Source organism: Artemia franciscana, chromosome 15, assembly GCF_032884065.1.
Source record: "Artemia franciscana chromosome 15, ASM3288406v1, whole genome shotgun sequence".
Lineage (NCBI taxonomy): Eukaryota > Metazoa > Arthropoda > Branchiopoda > Anostraca > Artemiidae > Artemia > Artemia franciscana.
The window spans coordinates 41555152-41577069 of NC_088877.1; the positions used below are offsets into that span (position 1 = coordinate 41555152).

The window sequence follows — 21918 nt, forward strand, 5'->3', positions numbered from 1 at the left end:
AAAAATCGATATACAAAAATTCCTTTTATCTAGTTCACTATTTACGGTATCCATCAGGTCCTCCAGAGCATGCACAGTTGAATGAGCTGCCCTGAAACCAAATTGCGTCTCGGACAAAAATCCACATTTCAATAAATACTCATAAAGTCTTTTGTGCATTGCTTTTTCATAAATGTTTGACAAAACTGGCAAAATCGATATGGGTCTCCAGTTTGAGATGTCGGTAAGTGATCCTGCTTTTGGCAGCTAAGAAGATTACACCAGGAGATTTCACACTGACTCCCATTCCAGTGTGATTTATGACCAGTGCCTGGCCATAAGTATGTCAAGTACAACACGCTAACTCATTTTCTCCAGTACAAGTTCCGTATTTTCGTAGAATATTTTATTCTTCAAAAAACGTAAAACGAAATTTTAGAAGTTAAATACATAAGCATAACTAGTGCATTAATACTAAGAAAAGGCAGTCACTAAACAAAAAACCAGTTCGAAACATTACTAAAAAGCCATCCACTTTTAACATGATATGTAAGATTAAAAGAAAAGGAGCAACCGTCACAAGAGCATCCAACGCCGAAATATTCGTCCAATCTCTGCACTTTTAATAAATCAGTACAGGCCAAATAATAAAAATCGGGCAGACAAAATCGCGTCGAATTTTTAGCAAAAAATGATTCTGAGCTACTATTTTTAAAGTTAAACGTACGGTTAATCACGCTTTTTTTTTTTACTGATCTATATTCTGGTTAGACCAACTACTTTGATCTATCTACTAACCTACTTTGATTAGATCTCTCATCTAATCTTGAGTAACAGTATCCAATTGAAATGCAAGCATTAGTAAGTACGTACTCTCCTACGAGTCGGCTTGAACATTTAATAGTTAAAATTAAAATCTTGATTTGCTATCAATTTCAATAGTAAAGAAAAAAATTGCTGTGTTGAAAACAGACAAAAAAATATTATGACGAGGCTCGAAATACATAATATAACACGCATGTTATAAGTATTTCTAACTTTCTTCGAGGCATTTTATTCAAATAATCTGTTTCAGCAATTTTATTCGTTTCTACTATTATTAAAAAGGCCTCTTTTTAATTCTTCTTGTTCTTCTTGAGGTATGAATAGTCTCTTTGTATATTCTCTGTGGATAAGTCACCTACTTCGACCAAGTGAGCTAGTTAGCGTTAATATGATTATGCAACTTTCTTAGTTCGAAAGGTTTTGACTATTAATTAAAATTTAGTTCTAATTTCTAACTCATAACTTAAAAAATAACTTCAAGTTAGTTTTAAGGTTCGGTGCTATGGGTGAGAGTTACTAAGAGCAACTCGAATTGGCTCTAGAACACCATGCAATTTGCAATGATAGCACAATGATACTAAGTTGCACATGCGGTGTTTCAAGTAAGGATTCATAGCATAATTATTTATTTTTAAATGTTTTTCCAATCGACTGAACAGTTGGGAGAACCATATATTATGCATTTAATCAAAACTTCTTTGGGCAGCGAATGTATTTAGATTATCGACGACCGAGATTTTCTGGCTTTTTATAATGGCCTTTTCAAATGGTAAGTCAAATGGCATTTTGTAAGGCAAGTGACCGACTTATCTTAACTTAGTGTATCAAAACCCAATTAGTGGGTTGATTGTAACCAAGAAGGACAGGACAATGTAGCAAAAGCGAGTATGAACTTTCATCAACATTGCTAGCTACATGAGACCATTGTGCCAGCCATTCAACCATATCTTCAGTGCGCATGTTCACTGGATTCAATCCTCTCATAAAGCATGCCTGAAAGAAAAGATGCGAACAGTCTGTTTTTATGAGAGAAGAGGATGAGACAGAGTGACAAGGATAGAAGTAACGAGAAAGATAGGACTTTAACTTAATATAACTGTTTCCTTGAGCTTGATAGTCTATGAGAAATTTCCCAACAAGCTATTACAAGAATAGGTTATTAGAAACAGAATACGCGGGAGAAAGTCGTGCTTTGGGGGAGAAGGGTAAATTCAACGTATATCCATGCAAAAATGACGACGAATTAGCTCTAAACAGCACTGATACATTTGTCTTTCCGTTTAAATATATTATATATTTTAAATATATAAATATATTATTTAACATTTAAATATATTATATATTTTTGGATGTTTTCTTAAACTTGTTTTTTATACGTATAAATGTTTTAAACTACTTCAACTTAAACAACCAATCTATATAATATATTCAGTAAGATTAACGTTTGGTTCACATGAAAAAAAAGAAAAAATTGTAAGGAATAAATATACCATACAAAGTGAAAATTATAACATATTCTAACACAGAATGATGTGAATCATCGTTTGCTTTAACACAGGATCAATCTGCAACTGCTCAAACTTTACAGCAGGCAGTAGGGGATTTATTGGGATGGTATCCCCCATTATATCTTGTATTTTCAGGGCATGATTTGAAAAATTATCATAAATTAAGTAAAAAACGACTTTTTGTCAAATGAAAGTAAGGAGCGATATTAAAATTTGGAAAAAACAGAAATCATCCTGTATATGATGGGGCTGCCACCTTCTCATCCCCCTGCTCTTTCAGCCAACTTTTTTAGTGGAGATTTTAAGATAAAGCTTCAGGAGAGAGTGGCCCCAATCATATCAGGAATAATTTCTTTTCATTTTAAGTTTTAATGTCACTTCTTTCCTTCATTTGGAAATTACTTGTTTTTTATTTAAATGTTGAAACAAGATCCATAATAATCGGTGGAACAAATAAGTCATAAAATTAGTTTTTAAAACTGTATTCTCGAATAGTAAACTGTAGAACAGTTAAGTCCACAGAACCCGGTTAAGTCCATAGAACCGATTAGAACCCGGGAAAGTCCACAGAATCTGACGAAGTCCATAAACCAAAATTACATTCTTTGGTACACACAACATGATTATGACCATGATAACCATGATATGATTGCATGATAACCATGGTTTAATTACATGATCAAACCATGATATGGTTTGAGCAGAGTCGTTGAATTCACAATATATATATTATGAAGTCACGAACCCATATCTCTTTGAAATAGCATATGTAAGATATGAATTACATGGAACGACAATTTACTATTGAGATTAAATTTCACAATTGGGTTTGTCAGCCGATAATCCCAAAGCCAAGTATAGATGGGACACTACAATTTCTTTACAAAAGGAACCTAAACCCATATTTGTTCTTGAAACCAGCCAATAGCGTGAAAACCTCCTAAGTAGTGCTAAATCCTAAATACAGATGAAAGAACAATCTACTGATGATACAAAATACAGTTACTATGGAAACGGCTAATATACAAATTAAAAGAGACCATGGTAAATAATCAGTTCTTGAAAATGGGAAAAGGTGACAGTTACATTGCTCGTTGGAATGTTCCTCTTCCAGATAAGGTTGTAAAAAATTCTTAAAATTATTTGGCCTATTTTTTTTCGCAGGCCTTTGCACTTTTTTTAATCAATAAATAAACACCAGGCATGCTGTGTAAAACATTTCTACAATCGACTTAATTCACCTAAATGATAATAAAATAATAATAAAACTAAATAATATAAAATATTACTTTGTCTGTTTGTTTATAACTAATAACGAGAAATGTACCATAGTTCCTCAGTGTTCCAGGTGCCATAAAAAAGAACACATTCAAAAAGAGCGTGAAGTCAAAGAGTCAATGTGTTGAAGGTGTTCTGAGAAACACCAGTCAAACAAGTGTCCACTAAAATTAAACAATTAACCTTGAACCTATACTAAAATCATATATATATGAGCTAATTGTGGTGGAAGCCAGTCACTGACATCCAATTTATGCCCAGTAAAGTGGCGGTTCTGGCACCTCTTGTGCCCGGGGCAAAATTTTCATTTTGCCCCAGAGTTGTTCACTGGATTAATAATTTATTATTCAAGTTGTTTGGTCATTGTTAGTTGCTTTATTATAATTACTTGATGATTTTTTTTATTTTTATTCCATTAATTAAATAATAATTTACTTATTATTTTCATTTATCGATTGCGGTTCCTACTTTATTTTGATAAAATAAAATTTTAAAAACTGCAAAATGACAATAAACGTTAGATTATCCATTTGAAATTTTGCACCCCAAAAATTTCTGCGCCCAAGGAAAGTTCCCCCTTTGTCCATCCCTCAAGACCGCCTCTGGCCCAGTACAGAAAAAACAGCATCACTTACTTTTTAAACAACTTACTGCTTTTAATGAAATTTTTAATGATTCCGATTTTTCCCGCGTTAAAAAGGGAATGCCTCTTCATCTAGAGTTTCATCAATTTAATTAACTATATAGTTTATCCCTTTGGTAGTCTTGTGCCTAAGGTAATACCTCAGCAATTGGACAGAGCCTGATTTCCGATATCTATTTTGTGAAAAAAAACAAAAAAACTTTAACATTATCTGGACGAAAAATCATAATAGTCATCTTTTTCTATATTTAAACCTAAGAAATATTACCCTAACAGCCTTACATATTTAAATAGCCGCATTCAGGCACATTCCTCATATCATATACATGTTTAATTATTCATTTATTTATAAAAGTACGGAATACAATTAAATAATAGGTTTGAAACCCTTTGATTGACTAAGCACTGGATCGCAAGAGCGGAACATTCAGTCACTTTCATTGTAATAGTCACTTCCATTTCATAGACTTAGAATTTGATTCAGGTTACCGTGCCTGTTTCGAAGCCCCCCCCCACCCACCACCTCTAAACCAAAGTCTTGGATACGGCCCTGAGGATTATAGATTGACTTCTACCTCCACCCTCCAATCATCTCCCTTGGAGCTAATTCTGTATTTATCTCAAAATTCCTTCAAAACAACCGCTAAAGTGCATGGGGGTTAAACTAGAATAAGAATTTCTTTTAGACATTGTAGTCAGCAACAACTCCTTCGATAGTAATTCATTGAAAAGCAGAGAAAAGGTCACTAAATCTTAGAAAGAGCACTGGAACTTTCGGTTTCCGATTTACTGAGCCCCCTCCAAAGTTTATTCGAACACCCCTTCTACATGAAGTGCCTCTCGGAAAAAATAAATTAAATAATATGAATAGATCGAAACCCGATGGATCTTCTTTACTTTTACTATAGGTAATGCAATGTGATTGTCCCTGACTTAAATAGGAGAATAGAAATTTTAAGTTCTCTTCTAATGAAAATTCTGGAATTATCCAAGGGTAAAATAGGGGATAGTTTTCCGCGGGGGAAATATTCCGTGGAGGTATTTTCCAGGGATGGAGGGTAAACGCCGGCTCGCGGGGAAAAGACGGCATGAATAGAAGAATTCTCCGAGGTGTGAAATTTAAAATAAAAAGGATGATATTTATTTCGCTGCTGAAAATCCCGATCATGTAGTTCTTTTTCTATGAGGCAATTTTAACACGTGAAGCAAATGGCTTCTCACATTGTTTTAGGAGGCAACTTAAATTAAAAAAAAAATCTATAATAAGAGGTCTTGCTTCAAATAGAGATAGAAACTGGCGATATTCCTATAAACCCTACTTATTACAATAACTTAATATTAACTTATTACATTAACTTAGATATTCCTAGACCCAATTTACAATAGCTTAATATTAAAGGATTCAAATAGTTGTCCTTTAGTTTAAATTAAGATTATCTGTCCCCATTTTTAATGAAAATTAGGTCAGTAGACAAGCTAAATCTATCACTAAGCGGATAATTCTTGCCTAATCTAATTGGTGAATAGTCTTTCATTTATTCTGCCTCGGTTTTTTGGTTTGTTTGATTCACTCTTTCTTTTGCTCAGTTGGAGCTAATTCAAAAGGTTAGTTTTCCTTCTTTGTTTTGAGCACTGAAGACGGAAGGGCGGAAGCCCCTGACAAAATATCTACTTCTGTCATTTTTGCTTTTTTTTTCTGTCCGCTGGCTGACATTACCCTCATTCTTCTCGGCTATTTAATTTTTTTTTTTGCTTTGGTCATATGTCAATCCTGCTTTGAGCCCTTTCTGTCTATAACAGTTCACAGAACTAATATAATTTCATTTTGACTGATATTTCACCATTTTAAAATTGTGTTTACCAGTATTATAACACACTTTATCGTTTTGATAGCAAGAAACCTAAGTCAGATAGGCCACCTTTTTAACCAGGGAACACAGCTATTCAATCTTTTTTCTGACAACCTCTTTGTGCTGTAGTGCTCTGAAAATTGCAAAGCATCGTAATATATGTCAGTAAAATATATAGGATACCGATAAAATACATAACACATTTATTACCACCACACGAAACACCCACTTTCAAACAGTTCGTGGTAACGAACTGTAGTAAAGAGCGACCCGACTCAATAGTAACCAAAACTCTAAAAAATGGAATTTTGATAGCAATAGCTACATTAAAAGAATCGCATTTTAACGCTGATTTTAAATATATTAGTTTAATGAAGTTTAATCTTCCCCATCAAAAGTTATGAGCCTGAGAAAATTCGCTTTATTTTAGATAGTAGGGGGAAACATCCCCCAAAAGTCATAGAATCTTAGCGAAAATCACACCATCAGATTTAGCATATCAGAGAACCATACTGTAGAAGTTTCAAGCTCCTATCTACAAAAATGTGGAATTTTGTGTTTTTTGCCAGAAGGCAGATCACGAATGCATGTTTATTTGTTTGTTTGTTTCTTTGTGTTTTTTTTTCTCCAGGGGTAATCGTATCGACCCAGTGGTCCTAGAATGTTGCAAGAGGGCTCATTCTAGCTTTATTTATCTCTATTTTTTACTGTTTTAAAAAGTAGGGTTGAGAGAAAGTGTCAAACTTTAGCGTAAAGAGCGGGGCGTTGAGGAGGAAGCAGCCCCTTTCATATACGAAGTAATTTCTGTTCGTTTTAAGTTTTAATGTCGCTCCTTACTTTCAGTTAAAAAAAACTTGTTGTTTTTTATTTAATCATAACTGAAGCAGAATGATTCCCAGACTAATTTTCAAAATTGCATGGCAAACAGCTTTCAATTACGGCTTTCAATTTACAGCTTTCAATAGAGAGGCTGCGTGCAACTATGCGTTTCAATAGAGAGGTTGCGTACAACTATGCGTTTCAATAAAGAGGCTGAGTGCTGCGTGCAACTGCATGTTAACTATGCCTATTCTGCATATTAAGAAGTAAAAATTGTTTTCTTAACATGTTTCCTTCTCTCCAGTTAGTTCTGTAGGAAAATGTGGCCTGGGTATTTGTCAAAGGGTTAACACAGTTTACACAGCTCTACACAAAACAAAATCACACTCAATCTTTTTTCTGACAGCCTCTGTGCGCTTTAGTGCTGTGAAAATTGCAAAGCGTCGTAATACATGTCAGTAAAATATGTAAGATACTGATAAAATACGTAAACCACCAGTAAAATGGGTAAAATATATAATTTCCATAAAATACGTAAATTACTTAAAATAGGTACAATATGAATTTTGCCGTGGTCCGTTACTAAAATACCCAATTTTACAGTGACCAATTTTACCAGTTACAACACTAGTTACATAACAATCAATTCAACCAGACCACACTAAACCAAATTACAGGACAACTTATTAGATCAGCCAAAACTGGCCAAGTGGATTGGTGCGCTGGATTCAGGATCCTTCGTCTGAGAGGACGCGGGTTCGAATCCCAGTGTACCCAATTGTTTAGTTTGGGACGAGGGTCAGTGGCGTGACTCTGTAAGCTTATCCAGAGTCGACCCAGCCCTAAATGGGTACCTGGAGAAATCTGGAATAGGTAACAGGTGTGCGAAAACACAGGATGGTTGGCCCCCAGCCCCCCATTGCACTTCCTGGCCGAAGGGCCAAGAAACGGAGATCAGCACCGCCGGTAGGGACTGTAAAGTCTAATGCCGTATCCTTTACTTTTTTTTATACTGAAATAGTGGCAGATCCAGGGGAGCCCCGGGTCCCCCAGGATTTTTCTGGCACTCTCTTGTCCTGTTTTTTCTTTCCTTTTTTACTCTTGTTTTAGAATAAATGTGTCAATCTGCTCAGTTAATTGGCACCATTGTCACATCCCCCCCAAGATTTTGCTCATTGGCACCCTTGTCACTTTTGGCTTTCCCCAAGATTTCGCTTTAGATCCGCCCCTGTTTTGAAAAACTATACAAGTTGGTGGGACAATTAAGTTAAGGTTACCTTAATCATCAAAAGATTTCAAAAATTTGTCTAAGTAGTAATATTTCAGTAGGTATGTACAGTTATCCCTAAAACAGCACTCAAATTTGCTCTCTTTGAACAAACTAGTCGAATTTAACTATTCATTCAGTTTATACCAGATATAGGAGCAGATGAGAAGATAGAGTCCACTGTATTATTAAAACTCAGTGTAAGCTGAACTATTATTCGTTATTCATCCATATTATATTTATTTATCCGTTAGTTTTCGCCTGTTTTCGTTTTATAGTTGTTACCTTTTAGAGATTCTTTTGTTGGTTGAGTTATGGTTGTGTTCTATATGTTTTATCTCACGTGTAGCTGTGTTATCTTTCTTTCATTATCTTTTAGTTACTCAACTTGTCTCGTATTTTAGGGGGGTTAAAAATAAATTATTATTAGTGCAACACGAAGCTAATAATGGCTTATCGAAGCGATGGTGGTAGTACTGTTACTCATCCCTCCCTGATTACCTTCAATGTCTAGCCTATTGCATTTAAAACCCATTGGATGGAGACCTAAGTGACACCTTCTGTCAAAGAAGGTCTGAAATTTTGCTGCTGCTGAAGATGTCTTGTAGTATACAGGCAAACACTAGTCTGATTGTTTTTCCTCTCTGGCCATAGACTCGGTTGTTTTCAAGATTTACCTCGTTAGTTTTGACACGGTAGGCCAGCTTGACTTTAGATTTTTAATCACCAAATGTGATGTTCCAGAGAACCTCAGTAATCTACATATCAAAAGAATTTCAGAATATAAAATCTTGGTATGAATCTTAATATGAGAATATGATTTCTAAGGTAATTTCCAAAAGCCGATTGCTAAGTTCAAGTTCACAAGTTCACAAATAATTTATTAAACAAAATTACTATAAATCACACACTACCAAAGAAAAAAATGCAGGAACATCCAAATGGGCATGTAAAGACAGTCAAAGTGATTTCTTATTTCAAATCAACTTGATCTATACTACTTTAAAAAAAAAAGAGAAAAAAGAACACTGAAAGAAGGAACAAAAAATGCTGTAGTCTCATAACTTCCAATCACTATGACAAACACTCTTTTTTTTTCAATGCTGGTCTGTCAAGAAGTGTTTCTTCAGGCGTGCCTTGAATTGGGGGTAGACTTACCGCACTTTGAATCCCCCCAGAAATCGAATTCGAAACGGTAGGACCCGTTTTCATAAAGTGAGGATCAGCAATTTAATGTAGATCAGGAAAATCAAATTATGCCCGAGTGTGATTGCAGCTCAATAGACAACCGTTACCCGTCGTTTTGCATCATAGAGCAAAATGAAGGTCCACATAAAAATTAACCTGAGACCCCATCGAGACCATTTTGTTCCAACATCTATAATATTTAAAAATTAACCTGAGACCTCATTGAGACCATATTTTTCCAACATCTATATTAATCAGAGACCCCATTGAGATCACATAGTTCCAACATCTACATTATTTAAAAATTTACCAGACCCCATTGAGACCACACTGTTGCAACATCTACATTATTTAAAAATTAACCTGAAACCTCATTGAGACCATATTGTTCCAACATCCTGAGACCTCATTGAGACCATATTGTTCCAACATCTATATTATTAAAAATTAACCAGAGACCCCATTGAGACTATTTAAAAATTAACCAGAGACCCCATTGAGACCACATTGTTCCAATATCTACATTATTCAAGAATTGACATGAGACCTCATCGAGACCATATTGTTCCAACGTCTATATTATTTAAAAATTAACCAGAGACCCCATTGAGACTATTTAAAAATTAACCAGAGACCCCATTGAGACCACATTGTTCCAATATCTACATTATTCAAAAATTGACATGAGACCTCATTGAGACCATATTGTTCCAACGTCTATATTATTTAAAAATCAACCTGAGACCTCTTAAAGTCGTATTCCTAGTTGTCCTGTTTTCTAACAGTGTCCTGTTTCCAGATTGAAAATCGTTCCCTGAGTTTGGGAATCTCCTTTTTCAACCAAAAAACGTTCCATTACTAAGTTCCTAGTGGAGAAACGAAGCAGAAAATCGCATTAAAAAGTCGTATAAAATCCGTAAGTCGCATACTTTGGGAACAGATAAAATTTATATTATACCTTCGATAATCCAATATAAAATTCCGCATTTTAAGCACACTTTTGAAATAAAGGCAGATATACTGATTTTAGAGTACTGGATGCCTATTTATTATTTACAAATTTTCAACATTGACATGTATTAAATCTTATTCAAGAAACACACTGAAACCTAGCCATAAAACGAGAGCTTTCCTATATGCGTAAATGAATAGGAAAGTTTCTGTCTGAAAAAAAATTTGCCTGGTCTCCTAGAGGTTACTTATTTATTTTGAAAAAAATAAAGCAATTTCACAGATAGACACTTCCAATATTGGAGCTTGACTTAGTTTTAACAAAATCAAATTCCTTCAGAAAATTTCTATTTTACAGTTTGCCATGTTTTGTGCTAGTGAAAAGCCCTTGATTTGGGTGTAGATTTTAAAACATTAAATATCAACATATATTTAGAGAAGTTTATGTTTAATTTCTAGAAAGTGAAAAAAACTCCATCTCAAAATCCAAAATTCTGATTTTTTAGGTTTTCCTTATTTTTTCTTTACTTAATATTTATTGTGTTTGTATCAAACTTTTAGATTTGAATAACTTAAATACATAAAGTCAGAGTAAAAACTGAATTAAAATTTTAACATCACGTTCAAAATAATCCAACACTATTCTAAAAAATTTATTGGATTTTTTGGTACAAATGATTACAGCTGTTTGACACTTAGAAGGTATTAAGGCTAAATCAGAATACCATTAATTTCCTGTTCAATATCCGAGAATGTCCTTAAAGTCCCAACTAATGAGGACCGAACTTTTTTTACGACAACAAGTGCTTTGATGCTTTTTGTTCAGGTCTGCGTGACAGAACGGGGACTTGGATCAACATCAGGGAAAAGTTAAATAGCACTTCTATTCAAATCCGATTTTGAGAACTGCTTGGTGTTGAATATTTATATTACTTTTCAGAAAAACATATCGCAGCAGGAAAATGCATCTATTTAAACATCAATCTTTGTGACTAAAAATAGTTTAACAGAAAGCTTTAGATAGTTTCTACGAAGCTTTCCAAAATGCGAAGTCATATTCATCAATCCAGCCTAAGGTCCACACTTTCCGTAAAAATCGCAGAGGTTTGACCCTTACCACTTTCTAGGAATAAGCTGAAATCGCGGTGCTAAGTACAAAAAAAAAAAAAAAAAAAAAAAAAAAAAAAAAAAAAAAAAAAAAAAAAAAAAAAAACGACAAAACCAATGTGTTGCTCTCGCAACACAATGAAGGTCCACATTGTTCCAACATCTATATTATTTAAAAATTAATCTGAGACCTCTTAAAGTCGTATTCCTAGTTGTCCTATGTTCTAACAGTGTCCAGTTCCCAGAATGAAAATCGTTCCCTGAGTTGGAGAATCTCTCCTTTTTCCACCAAAAAATGTTCCGTTACTAAGTTCCTAATGGAGAAACGAAGCAGAAAATCGCATTAAAAGTCGTGTAAAACCCGTAAAAGTCGTATTCTTTGGGAACACATAAATTTTATATTGTACCTTCGTAAGTCTAATATAAAATTCCGCATTTTAAGCACACTTTTTAAATAGAGGCAGATATACTGATTTCAGAGTACTGGATAGCTATTTATTATTTAAAAATTTTCAAAATTGACATGTATTACATCTTATTAAAAAAACACACTGAAACCTAGGCATAAAACGAGAACTTTTCTATATGCGTAAATAAATATTTATATAACTTTTCAGAAAAACATATCGCAGCAGGAAAATGCATCTATTTAAACATCAAACTTTGTGACTAAAAATAGTTTAACAGAAAGCTGAAAAAAGTTTTAGATAGTTTGAAATCATAACCGAAACTGAAATTCTGATACAATTATTGAAATAGAAAACAAGTATAAAGTTAAATAACCTTCTGATAATTTTTTTGGCGAATAGTACAGGCATTTACCGCTAATGACCTTCCCAGTTCAAAATCAGGAATTGCCTTATTAGTCCCAATTAATGATAAACAGCCGTCTGCATCAACTTGAAATTTTTTTTCAGGTCTGCGCGGTTGAACTGGAACACAGATCAATACCAGGGAAGAGAGTTAATTGACCCAAAGTTCGATTTTAGTGCCACTTTGTGGTATATTGCCTATACTGTTTTTCGCCAAAAAATATCACAAAATGAAATTACTTCTATGAAACCGTCAATCTTTTAGATAGGCTACTTAATGAAAAATAATAGTTTGTCAATAATAGAAAATAAATAATAGAAGTTTGTCAAGTAAGATTAGTCAATAACAAACCCTATTTTTAAACCACAATTGTGCATCTTAATTAACTAATTAGCATTATTAAAAACTTGCATCAACCCTTTGGTAGTCAATACAGATGCAAAAAATATGCAATACAAGATAGAAGAAGAATCTTTCCAGCTGAAAACCAGAGAAGGTCCTCATTACTGATAACTAAACTTTTCTGCAATAACTAGTATTGAAATTATTTTTCTTTCAGGTCTATGTGGTAGAACTGGAACATGGATCAATATCAGGGAAACGAGTTATTCGCTTAGACGGTGAAGAAATCTACCGTAAAGACTGGATGTTTCGCTTAGTAGGCACTGATATATTCTACATCGGTGAAAACGAATGTGCCATCAATATCGATTCGATAAAAGGGCTAAAATTCCGCTACACTCTTACAATGAACGGAAAGCCATTAGAAGCATTTACGGACATACAAAATAAAGTTTTAAAAACGTGGTGCCCCAGCGATGATACCGTTGTTGTACTAGACACACAAAAAATAGAGATCTATGTAAATGGCAATGCTGTTGAAATGGAGTCAGAATTTACAGAAGAGGGTTCAGAGATGAGATTCTTCTTAACGAAAGGGAGAGAGGCCACGATTAAGATAGTTCAAGACGACAAAGAGTTGCAATATTATCTTAAAATTGATAAACAGATAATACCCCCTATTATAACAAGTGACTAATTGGACACGGTAATATCCACCCTTTCTTATCTTCTGTACAAGTAAAATCAAATGTATGTCTGTCTGTGTACCCTTGTCTGTGCATTCACAACTACTACAGCGTTCATCCGATCACCAAGAAGCTTTAAGAAATTGTTGAGCATACTCTTGGGAAGATTCTAGGTGAAACAATTTCTTCCCCATCCCAAGACCCACCTAATCTTTCAAATACTTTTTTTGAAATTAGAGACATCTGATAACGAATACTTTGAATAGATGGCACTGGGGCAGTAAACCGCTAATAATACTAATCTAATTTTCCAAAACTTTTTAATTTAAAATACGATCGTTATTAAAATACGGGAGAATTTTTCGGGGCAGAATTTTTCCATGGGGCTGGAAATTTTCTTCAGAAGAGGGGGGACTTTTCGACAAAAAAGCTCCCCGCAGGGGTAATTTTTCATATAATTTTAAATTTTAAAACATGATCCTGATCATACGGAGGGGGGAGGGGGTACTTCCCGCACGGTAGAATTTTTAAGGGGATTTTCTGCAGAGAAAATTTACTGTGGAAGGATAACGGCGATTTTTCATGGCACAATTTTTTTTTTGGGAGGGTGAAATATTTCTTGGGGAATTTCTCGGGAGGAATCTTTCGCAGAAAATCTTCTTGGGGAGAAAATTTTTCTTGAATTTCCTTTCTTCTAAGATTCCATCGACGCCTGACGCGTAAGCTAATTATTAAAATCTTTTCCTATTAAAATTATAAAGGAATTACCTTCAAAGGACCTGCAGATAAGGAAGTTTGTATATCAAAATAAAAATAATAGAAACGACTCAGAAAATATTCGCCTTTCAAAACTATTCGTAAAAATAATCTTTTTTTATAAGCCTGACTCTGGCACCCTAATCATTCCTGTCGTTCTAAATTCAAAACAAGGGCATATAATTCTGTGATGTTGGGAGACAAAGAGATCAATCGAGTAGAAAGCTTCACTTACCTTGGTAGTATTATTAATATCGACGGTGGGGGCAGCGAAGATGTTAAAAATAGCATAGCCAAGGCTCAGTGTATTTTTTTTACAATTGAAAAAAAAACCTGGAAGAACAGGGAAATGAAGAATAGGAAGAAAGTCTGCGAACGAAGATTAAAACATAGAAAGCTACAGTGATGGCAGTAGTCAAATACAGCTCTGAACCATGGGCACTCCAATAAGCGGATAAAAATTTGGTAGATGTTTCCAGAGAAATTGCCTACGGGTTGTTTAGGGTACCCAGCTGAATGACCGTATTTCAAACAGTAGGCTGTACGAAAAGTGTGGTCCAATCCCTTTTTCTAGGTCTATAATGAATTAAAGGTCGAGAAAGCTAGGGCACGTCTTGCGGAGGAAGGATGGCAGGTTGCCAGATATTGTCCTTTTGGGTTTACCACCTAGGACTAAATAGAAAGCAGGGCTTCCACAGTGAGAGTGGGAGGATTTCGTAAAAAAAGATTTAAGGGAAAAGGGAACTTCCTGGGAGGGTGTTAAGAGAAGGGCTTTGAATAGATTAGAGTGGAGGAGGAGCACGCGTAGCTGTTGGCCTCAGGCGGTTTGGTGCTGCGTTATGTTGTTTACAATAAAGTAGAATCCTATTCTACATTCCCCCGTTGATAAATGTGGATAGGACACAACTCTGCTTAATTGGCAATTCCACATCAATAAAAACACTAACCTCAAATCCTACCTTTGATCAACTACCTCAATATATAGATACAACTACATCAGACAACTACCTCAATAATAGAAAAACTACCTCAAATTCAGCAATATCGTTCACGTGCCCGACACTAGTCACTTTGATGGTCTTTGATCTATCAACTGAGTGAAACATCTACTAATTAGTTATAAAGTATATTATGATTCAAACATTTTTCAATCATTAGCTTAAAAGCGAAATTCATGACGATACATCCTCTTTCCGTCTCAGAACTATACTCTTTTTTCAAATTTGTATTTATAAAATCTCTAAGTCTAATAAGCATCACGACACTAATTAATTCACTTCCTACAGAAATCAAGCCAGTGTCTGTAATTACCACATTTACTCTTGTCACCTTTCTTATAAAGGGGTTTAGTTGAGGTTTTAATAAATTTCATTAAATTGCGTTCAAAAAATGAATGTGTTGAACAGCCGCTATTCGAAATTACTCTTCAATCGTTCAAGGTTCAAGCCCCCCATAAATTAATGTAAAGGGGGCAACGAATTCTATTCTTATGAAGCTAACAAACAAGGGAAGGCCACGCCTTCCTCTCACTCTGAACTAATAACTATTTTGAGCAGTTACTGGAGAGGGCTTCAATAATAAAATGAATAAGAAAAATATTAAGGTTATAATAAGATGTAATAAGAAATAACACTAAGATGAATATGTATAACATGTATAAGATGTATATGTATTATATGTATAAGATGTAATATGTATTATATGTATAAGATGAAATCCTATGAATAAGATGAATTATATGTATGTATAAATATATAAATGTATAATAAGGTGCATAACAATAAGATGAACAAGAAAAATACAAAGATGTTCTGCTTTGGCGTCAATAGGGCTTTTATCCCTGTTCACATTATCATCCCAAAATTAAGGATGTCTATTGCTTACACCAATAAGATAAGCAAATATACACACTAAGACAGGAATTCAGACTACAGACTCGATGGCAATATATTATTGAGGTATTTATAGCTTTCTAGCACATGTACGTTCTATAAGAAACACACTTACATTTCTAAGTTCATCTAGGGTCATACTATTTACTCCTTCCTTTAAGTAGGCCAAATCCATTTCTCGAATGTAATAAGCTTTATCTGTAAGTCGGGCCCGCCTCCGAAATCCAAACATTGGTGATAGTCCGTGAACACGTAGAAGATTGTTCTAAAAAAAATAAATTAGAAGAGATAAGCAAGTCCAATGAAAGTGGTAAAGTAAGAATATTTTATAGGTGCCATTTTAAATCAAAGACAGAAACAATAACATCTTGATTATAATAAGTAGGTGTAATACAATAAAGATACAATATACAATGTATGATACAATATAATAAGGGAAGCAACTTTAAAACTTAGGATTTACAATGCCCGAACATGAATTGTGTAGGGTTAGTAAGAATGTTTAAAGCTCAACATACCCGACACTTAAAAAAAACGCTTATGACAAAAATGTCAAAATTATAGAAGAAGCTCAAAGATAATTATTTCACTTAGAAATGCTCTATAAAGCTATGGAGATTTTATTTAGCACATTTTGATACATAGAGGTAAAAAAATTAATACCAGTAGGCTAAAATCTTCCTGTCTAAAGAATCAAACAAGCTGAATTAGAAACAAAGTTTAGTTCCCAGCACCACCTTCAAGAACATACCTTAAGGAAATCTTTGATTAGCCCCCCAAGAAATATTTCAAGATCCCCCTAATTCTTTATTTTTAATAAAGCTAGGTGATTTTCTGTATTTTTAAATAGTTACCAACATTCTTGCCTCCAGCTACACTCCTACAGGTGCTAGAATTCGACTGCACAGCTTACTGCAGCACCAAACCATCTGAGGGCAAACATTAGTTGCACAAGCTCCTCGTTCAGCCCACTCCTATAAGAACATCACTCCCACTCCCTCCTACTTTCTTTAAATATTTCCTTATGGCTCTTCCCACTCCATTCAAAGGAATCCTACTTTTTGTATAAACACGACAAATTCGTATAAAAAACAATAAAAGTATGCTGACTAAAAAGCCCAAAGACAAACTAAAATAGCAACACATTTTTTTTTCAAAGAAATGTAAAGAGGGATATTAAAGCTTAGATCGTGTAGATATTAACTCATATAAGAAATACAATTTGAAATAAACAGAAGTTGATGAAGAGTTATACCCATAACTGACTGGAAATATACCGAATAAACATGCTATACTGAGTCCCCCTAGACCACCTCCTTCAAAGCTAGAGAGCTATTTGTGCACTTACTGAAAAAGATGTATATTTCAAAAGTGTTTCTATCTTTTATTATACCAGCGAAGACCATCTAAACACAAGTAAAGATCAAAAAACAACCACAAATATTTTAATAGTTCAAATGTAGTTTATCGAAATTAACTTTGTTTCACCAAGTTTCTCTTTATTTTGCTTTGAAAAACTGAAAAAAATTTACATTTAAGTTTCAGGTTAGGTGCAACTAACCTCTCTGCAGACCGCCGAATTTTAGTTTTCGGAAACACTAGAATACGTCCTTGGGTACTATTGTGGTACTACTAAAACACAAAAATATATTTGCAATTTATATGCTATATTGTATGCAATAAATTTATGTCAAAAATTCACAAGCAGTCCAAAAAACGGAAAAAAAGGATGAACTACGACATAAGATTGAACTTTCATCCAAAATTTTTTGCTTTAATATTCCAACCATCTTTTTTTTACTTACTTTTAAAAATTGTAAAAAAAAAAAAATCAGGCTCAAAGCAATCAGGCTCACTTTTATTCAATTTTACGTGTAATATATTTTAGAGACGCTATAAAAAGAAGCATACCTTACGCCCAGACAAGAAAAGAGTCACAGGTGTACCTAGGTGGAAATCCTGCCTATAGCCTAGCTCACGTTGATTCTAATTTGCATATGCTATCTTTAAATTTGCTGTTAAATAAATAAGCATACCTTATGACTAGGCCAGAGGAGATTCAGATGAAAAGGACGATCAGAAAATAAGGGCTTCACAGAAATAATTTCATTGGTAGTTGGGTGCATCCCACTCCCAAGCTTGTATAGGATATTTTGAAAATTACTGCGGAGGTCTTTATCCGAAATAGAATCAACTCTGGCTTGAAGGCACCTGGAAAAAATTTCAATTTTTTTTTTATAGCACAAATATAAGCTCAATCCGTGGCCAATTTTTGGTAAAAAAAAAAACTCGGCATTCAATTTTATTTTCAGGCATAAAAAAAGAATTACAAGTGTTACCCCTTTAGTTAATCATTAATGCCATTAATTGGGTTTTTTGTTAAAAAGACTATGGTGAAGTGTTTTTACAAAATTTTTACTTTTTTTGTTACGCCTGAGAAATGAGGAAGCCGTTCAAAGCCAAAAATTAAGAAGAACAAAAACGAGGCTTGACATGGAAATACTGTCATAAGACATTGACATAACATGACATGGTAGCATCAACAACTGACATATTGGTCATCGACAATTTAGACTGACATTACATTGACATGTTGGTCTTTGGTATACTCCTGGGAGGGGAGGGGGGCTGAAGTGATTTCATTCAGTATTGTATGTATCCTGAATCAAAACTTGGTAGCTCTGGCAAATCCTCCAGTAAACTGCAAGGAGGGTTTATACCTCCACCAGAAAAAGAGACTAGAATTTCCAGAGTCTTCCAAAACCTCCTCAGGATGTTTGTTAAGACTGATATAAAGGAGGTTGTAAAAGTCGAAGAAAAATAGAGGGAAAATGCTGCTGAACTAAAGCGACTAAGTTCGCAGGTAAAATATGTCAAAAATAGATAAATAAGAAAGGAAGTTTCATTGGTTATAAAAAATGTAAAACAGGATAGAAGAGTAAAGTTAAAATGAAAATAGAAAAGTTAAATGTAAAATCGATAAACAGAAAAGTAAATAATTAAAGAAAATAGAATAGAAATAGAAATTTCACGGCAACTTCATCATTTTCAGTTTTCTATATAGTAAAATTAGTTTTTTATTTTATTTAACGGCGAATATGCGGGAATACTTATTACAGTTTACTCAATATAACGATACTTAAGGCAGAGTACTTGAGAAAATTAGAATTTTTTCGGGAGAGGCAATCCTTTATTTCGTTAAAATGTCTGTCACTAAATTCCTAGTTCTCATGATGTACATATTATTACGCTGTAGGACATCCCCCCCCTAGTAAGTGAGCATCACTATGAAGGAAAGGTCGGCATAGAGTAGTCCTTACTTACATAAGATCAGCTTAAAATACTGAAATATTAACTGAGGTTTTGATTTTGGGTCGTAAAAGTTGTTTGAAACTGAGCATTTTTGTCAAAAATTGCAGAAAAATTTTTAAACTAATTTTTTTTTCTAATAATTTTCGATTGGAGTTACAGTCATTACGCAATTTATAAAAGTTGACATCCTGGAATTTATATTAAAACAATAGAATCCGACCCTCGGTTTGGAGTCCTTGTTGCGTCTTCGTTCAAGGGCCTAATTCCGATCAGGTACTGACGCATGTGTTATGCTTTGTAAATATGTAATGTAATTTGATTCAAGTGTTATTTTGTAATGTAAGTTTGGCCCCGTTTCAACTTTTGTACAGACTTTTTTTTTTTACCTAACAACGGGGGTTTTACCAAACGAAAACTGGGTTGAAAATCAGTCACGGCAATGACAGACAAAACAAAGAGAAAAGAGACATACTCAAGATCTATTATAGAATAAGAATTTTGGAAAAGTGGTTTAACTTACAAAATTATTTAAGATGAAACAAAATTAAATAGTCATAACTTCTGACCAGGTGATTCATACATTAAGATAAAAAGAGACAATCCATAAATTTCTTTGTCATTTCTTAGAAGACTTCAATTAATTAGTTGCATACACACTTTCTCACTCCGTTCAGGTGAAACACCGAACAGGTAGTTTTCCCTGTGTTTAGCGAGGAAGCCCTTGAAGCATTTGCGAAAGACCAACGGATTAAATTTTCACATAGAAAAGAGAGAGTTTAGCCCTTTATTCACCTTTCTGACAGTTATAAACAACCAGCGCCACTCCCTTCCTTGGGTATGGCGTAGGCGTATATCGTACAAAGCGTATCAAGTTGATGTGCACCCTAATCTAAGTGCAAAAAAGTCTAAAAAATCGGTCAAGCTTCAAAAATATTTCCTACTAGCTGTTGGGGTACCCCACACCTAGTTGGTGGGGCGCTTCGCGCCCCCCCCAAGCCCCCCCGCGCGCGTAAGTCGTTACGCGCCATATTAGTTACGCGCCATATTAGTTACGCGCCATTGTAGTTGTGTCCCTGTGTCCCACCTGTGAATATAGATAGATTTATATATGTGTTTCAAACTACGTAAAAATTGCGAATATACAACATTCTTGGCTTTCCCATTGTCTGTCCATATACAAAGCCGTATGTACTAATAATGACGTCATATGCAAACGCTCTTTTTACAAACAAACAAACATGCATACACACAACTCGTTTTTATATAGATAGATAGATAGATAGATACAATACAAATTAACTACGTAAAACTTGTGAATATACAACAGTCTTCGCTGTCCCATTGTCTGTGCGTATAAATAGATTGTCAGGTTTACCGACCCTCAAAGATGCAACATACAATTGTACATTGGTAAAGCAATCTGTATTAAGATCTATACCGCATTTTTCTAGTGATTGCCCTTGAGCTTTGTTGATGGTGGTTGCAAATGCTAATCGAATTGGGAATTGCAATCTTTTAAATTGAAAAAGCAGATCCGTTGGAATCATGGGAATGCGAGGAATAAGAACAGCCTCACCCTCATAAGGCCCTGTCAAGATTGTGGCATCTATTAGGTTTTCCATTGTTTTTTTTTACGGCAAGTCGCGTGCCATTGCAAAGCTTTGGTGGGTTGATATTTCTTAAAAGTATTATTGGTACGCCTATTTTTAGTTGTAGCAGGTGTGGTGGACACCCTGAAGGATCTATGGAATTTAAGAATTCAGATGGATAATTAACCGCTTCATTTGGTTCCGAAATACAAATTAACTGCGTAAAACTTGCGAATATACAACATTCTTCGCTGTCCAATTCTCGCTGCATATAAATAGATTGTCAGGTTTACCGACCCTCGAACATGCAACGTACAATTGTCCATGGGAAAAACAATCAGTATTAAGATCAATACCACATTTTTCTAATGATTGACCTTGAGCTTTGTTAATGGTGATTGCAAATGCTAATCGAATTGGGAATTGCAATCTTTTAAATTGAAAAGGCAGATCTGTTGGAATCATGGGAATGCGAGGAATAAGAACAGCCTCACCCTCAAAAGGCCCTGTCAGGATTGTGGCCTCTATTAGGTTTTCCATTGTTTTTTTTTACGGCAAGTCGAGTGCCATTGCAAAGCTTTGGTGGGTTTATATTTCTTAAAAGTATTATTGGTACGCCTATTTTTAGTTGTAGCACGTGTGGTGGAAACCCTGAAAGATCTATGGAATTTAAAAATTCAGATGGATAATTAACCGCTTCATTTGGTTCCAAAACTGTGTCGACTGACTTGTAAATGACTGCCTGGTCTTGAATCTTGGTCAAAACAATATTGTTGATTTCGTGGACGTCTATATTTTTGGGTGCGAGAATCGCTCTTTCACTTAGCCATTTATTATTTTTATAATTTTTTAGAATATTCGGAAATACTTTTTTAATCAATTCATTTTTGGACGTCACTAAATTACAGAAATCAGCAGGTAGTTGTATACGTCCTGAAATTGAGTCTACTGGGAGCTTTCCGTTTCCCATTGCCAGCAATTGATCTGAAAATGTTTGACCAGAGTCATCGTTTTGCAATCGGACACGCATATTTGTAGTTAATTTTAATGTTTTTACGTGTGCCCATAAATTAGAATTTTTCAGGCAAGCATTCATTTCGTCTGCAGGAGTTG

The 21918-nt window shown here is 34.5% G+C and overlaps 2 protein-coding genes across 2 annotated transcripts in view; one reads left to right on the forward strand and one right to left on the reverse strand.

Annotated features, from left to right (window-relative positions):
• Positions 1 to 370: 370 nt before the first annotated feature.
• The window catches only part of LOC136036491 (LETM1 domain-containing protein 1-like), a 48484-nt gene continuing 26936 nt past the window's right edge, over positions 371 to 21918 (reverse strand). Inside the window, exons 5-7 of the mRNA XM_065718762.1 lie at positions 17941 to 18115; positions 16020 to 16169; positions 371 to 1797 (exon numbers count right to left, since the gene is read on the reverse strand). Of these exons, the coding sequence (XP_065574834.1) occupies positions 1621 to 1797; positions 16020 to 16169; positions 17941 to 18115 (502 nt within the window). The 3' untranslated portion in view covers positions 371 to 1620. The remainder of the gene's footprint in view (positions 1798 to 16019; positions 16170 to 17940; positions 18116 to 21918) is intronic.
• On the forward strand, positions 3147 to 13788 carry LOC136036492 (fas apoptotic inhibitory molecule 1-like). Its single transcript, XM_065718763.1, has 2 exons — positions 3147 to 3431; positions 12788 to 13788. Exons 1-2 carry the CDS (start codon positions 3354 to 3356, stop codon positions 13265 to 13267), a joined length of 558 nt encoding a protein of 185 aa, XP_065574835.1. The 5' UTR covers positions 3147 to 3353; the 3' UTR covers positions 13268 to 13788.

What these genes read in the sequence shown, in the direction of transcription:
- LOC136036492 (XM_065718763.1), top strand. Translation starts at nt 3,354, where the DNA reads ATGGTAAATAATCAGTTCTTGAAAATGGGAAAAGGTGACAGTTACATT. An exon ending in ATGTTCCTCTTCCAGATAAG is followed by an intron (nt 3,432 to 12,787) that starts GTTGTAAAAAAT and finishes TTTTTCTTTCAG; the next exon opens with GTCTATGTGGTAGAACTGGA.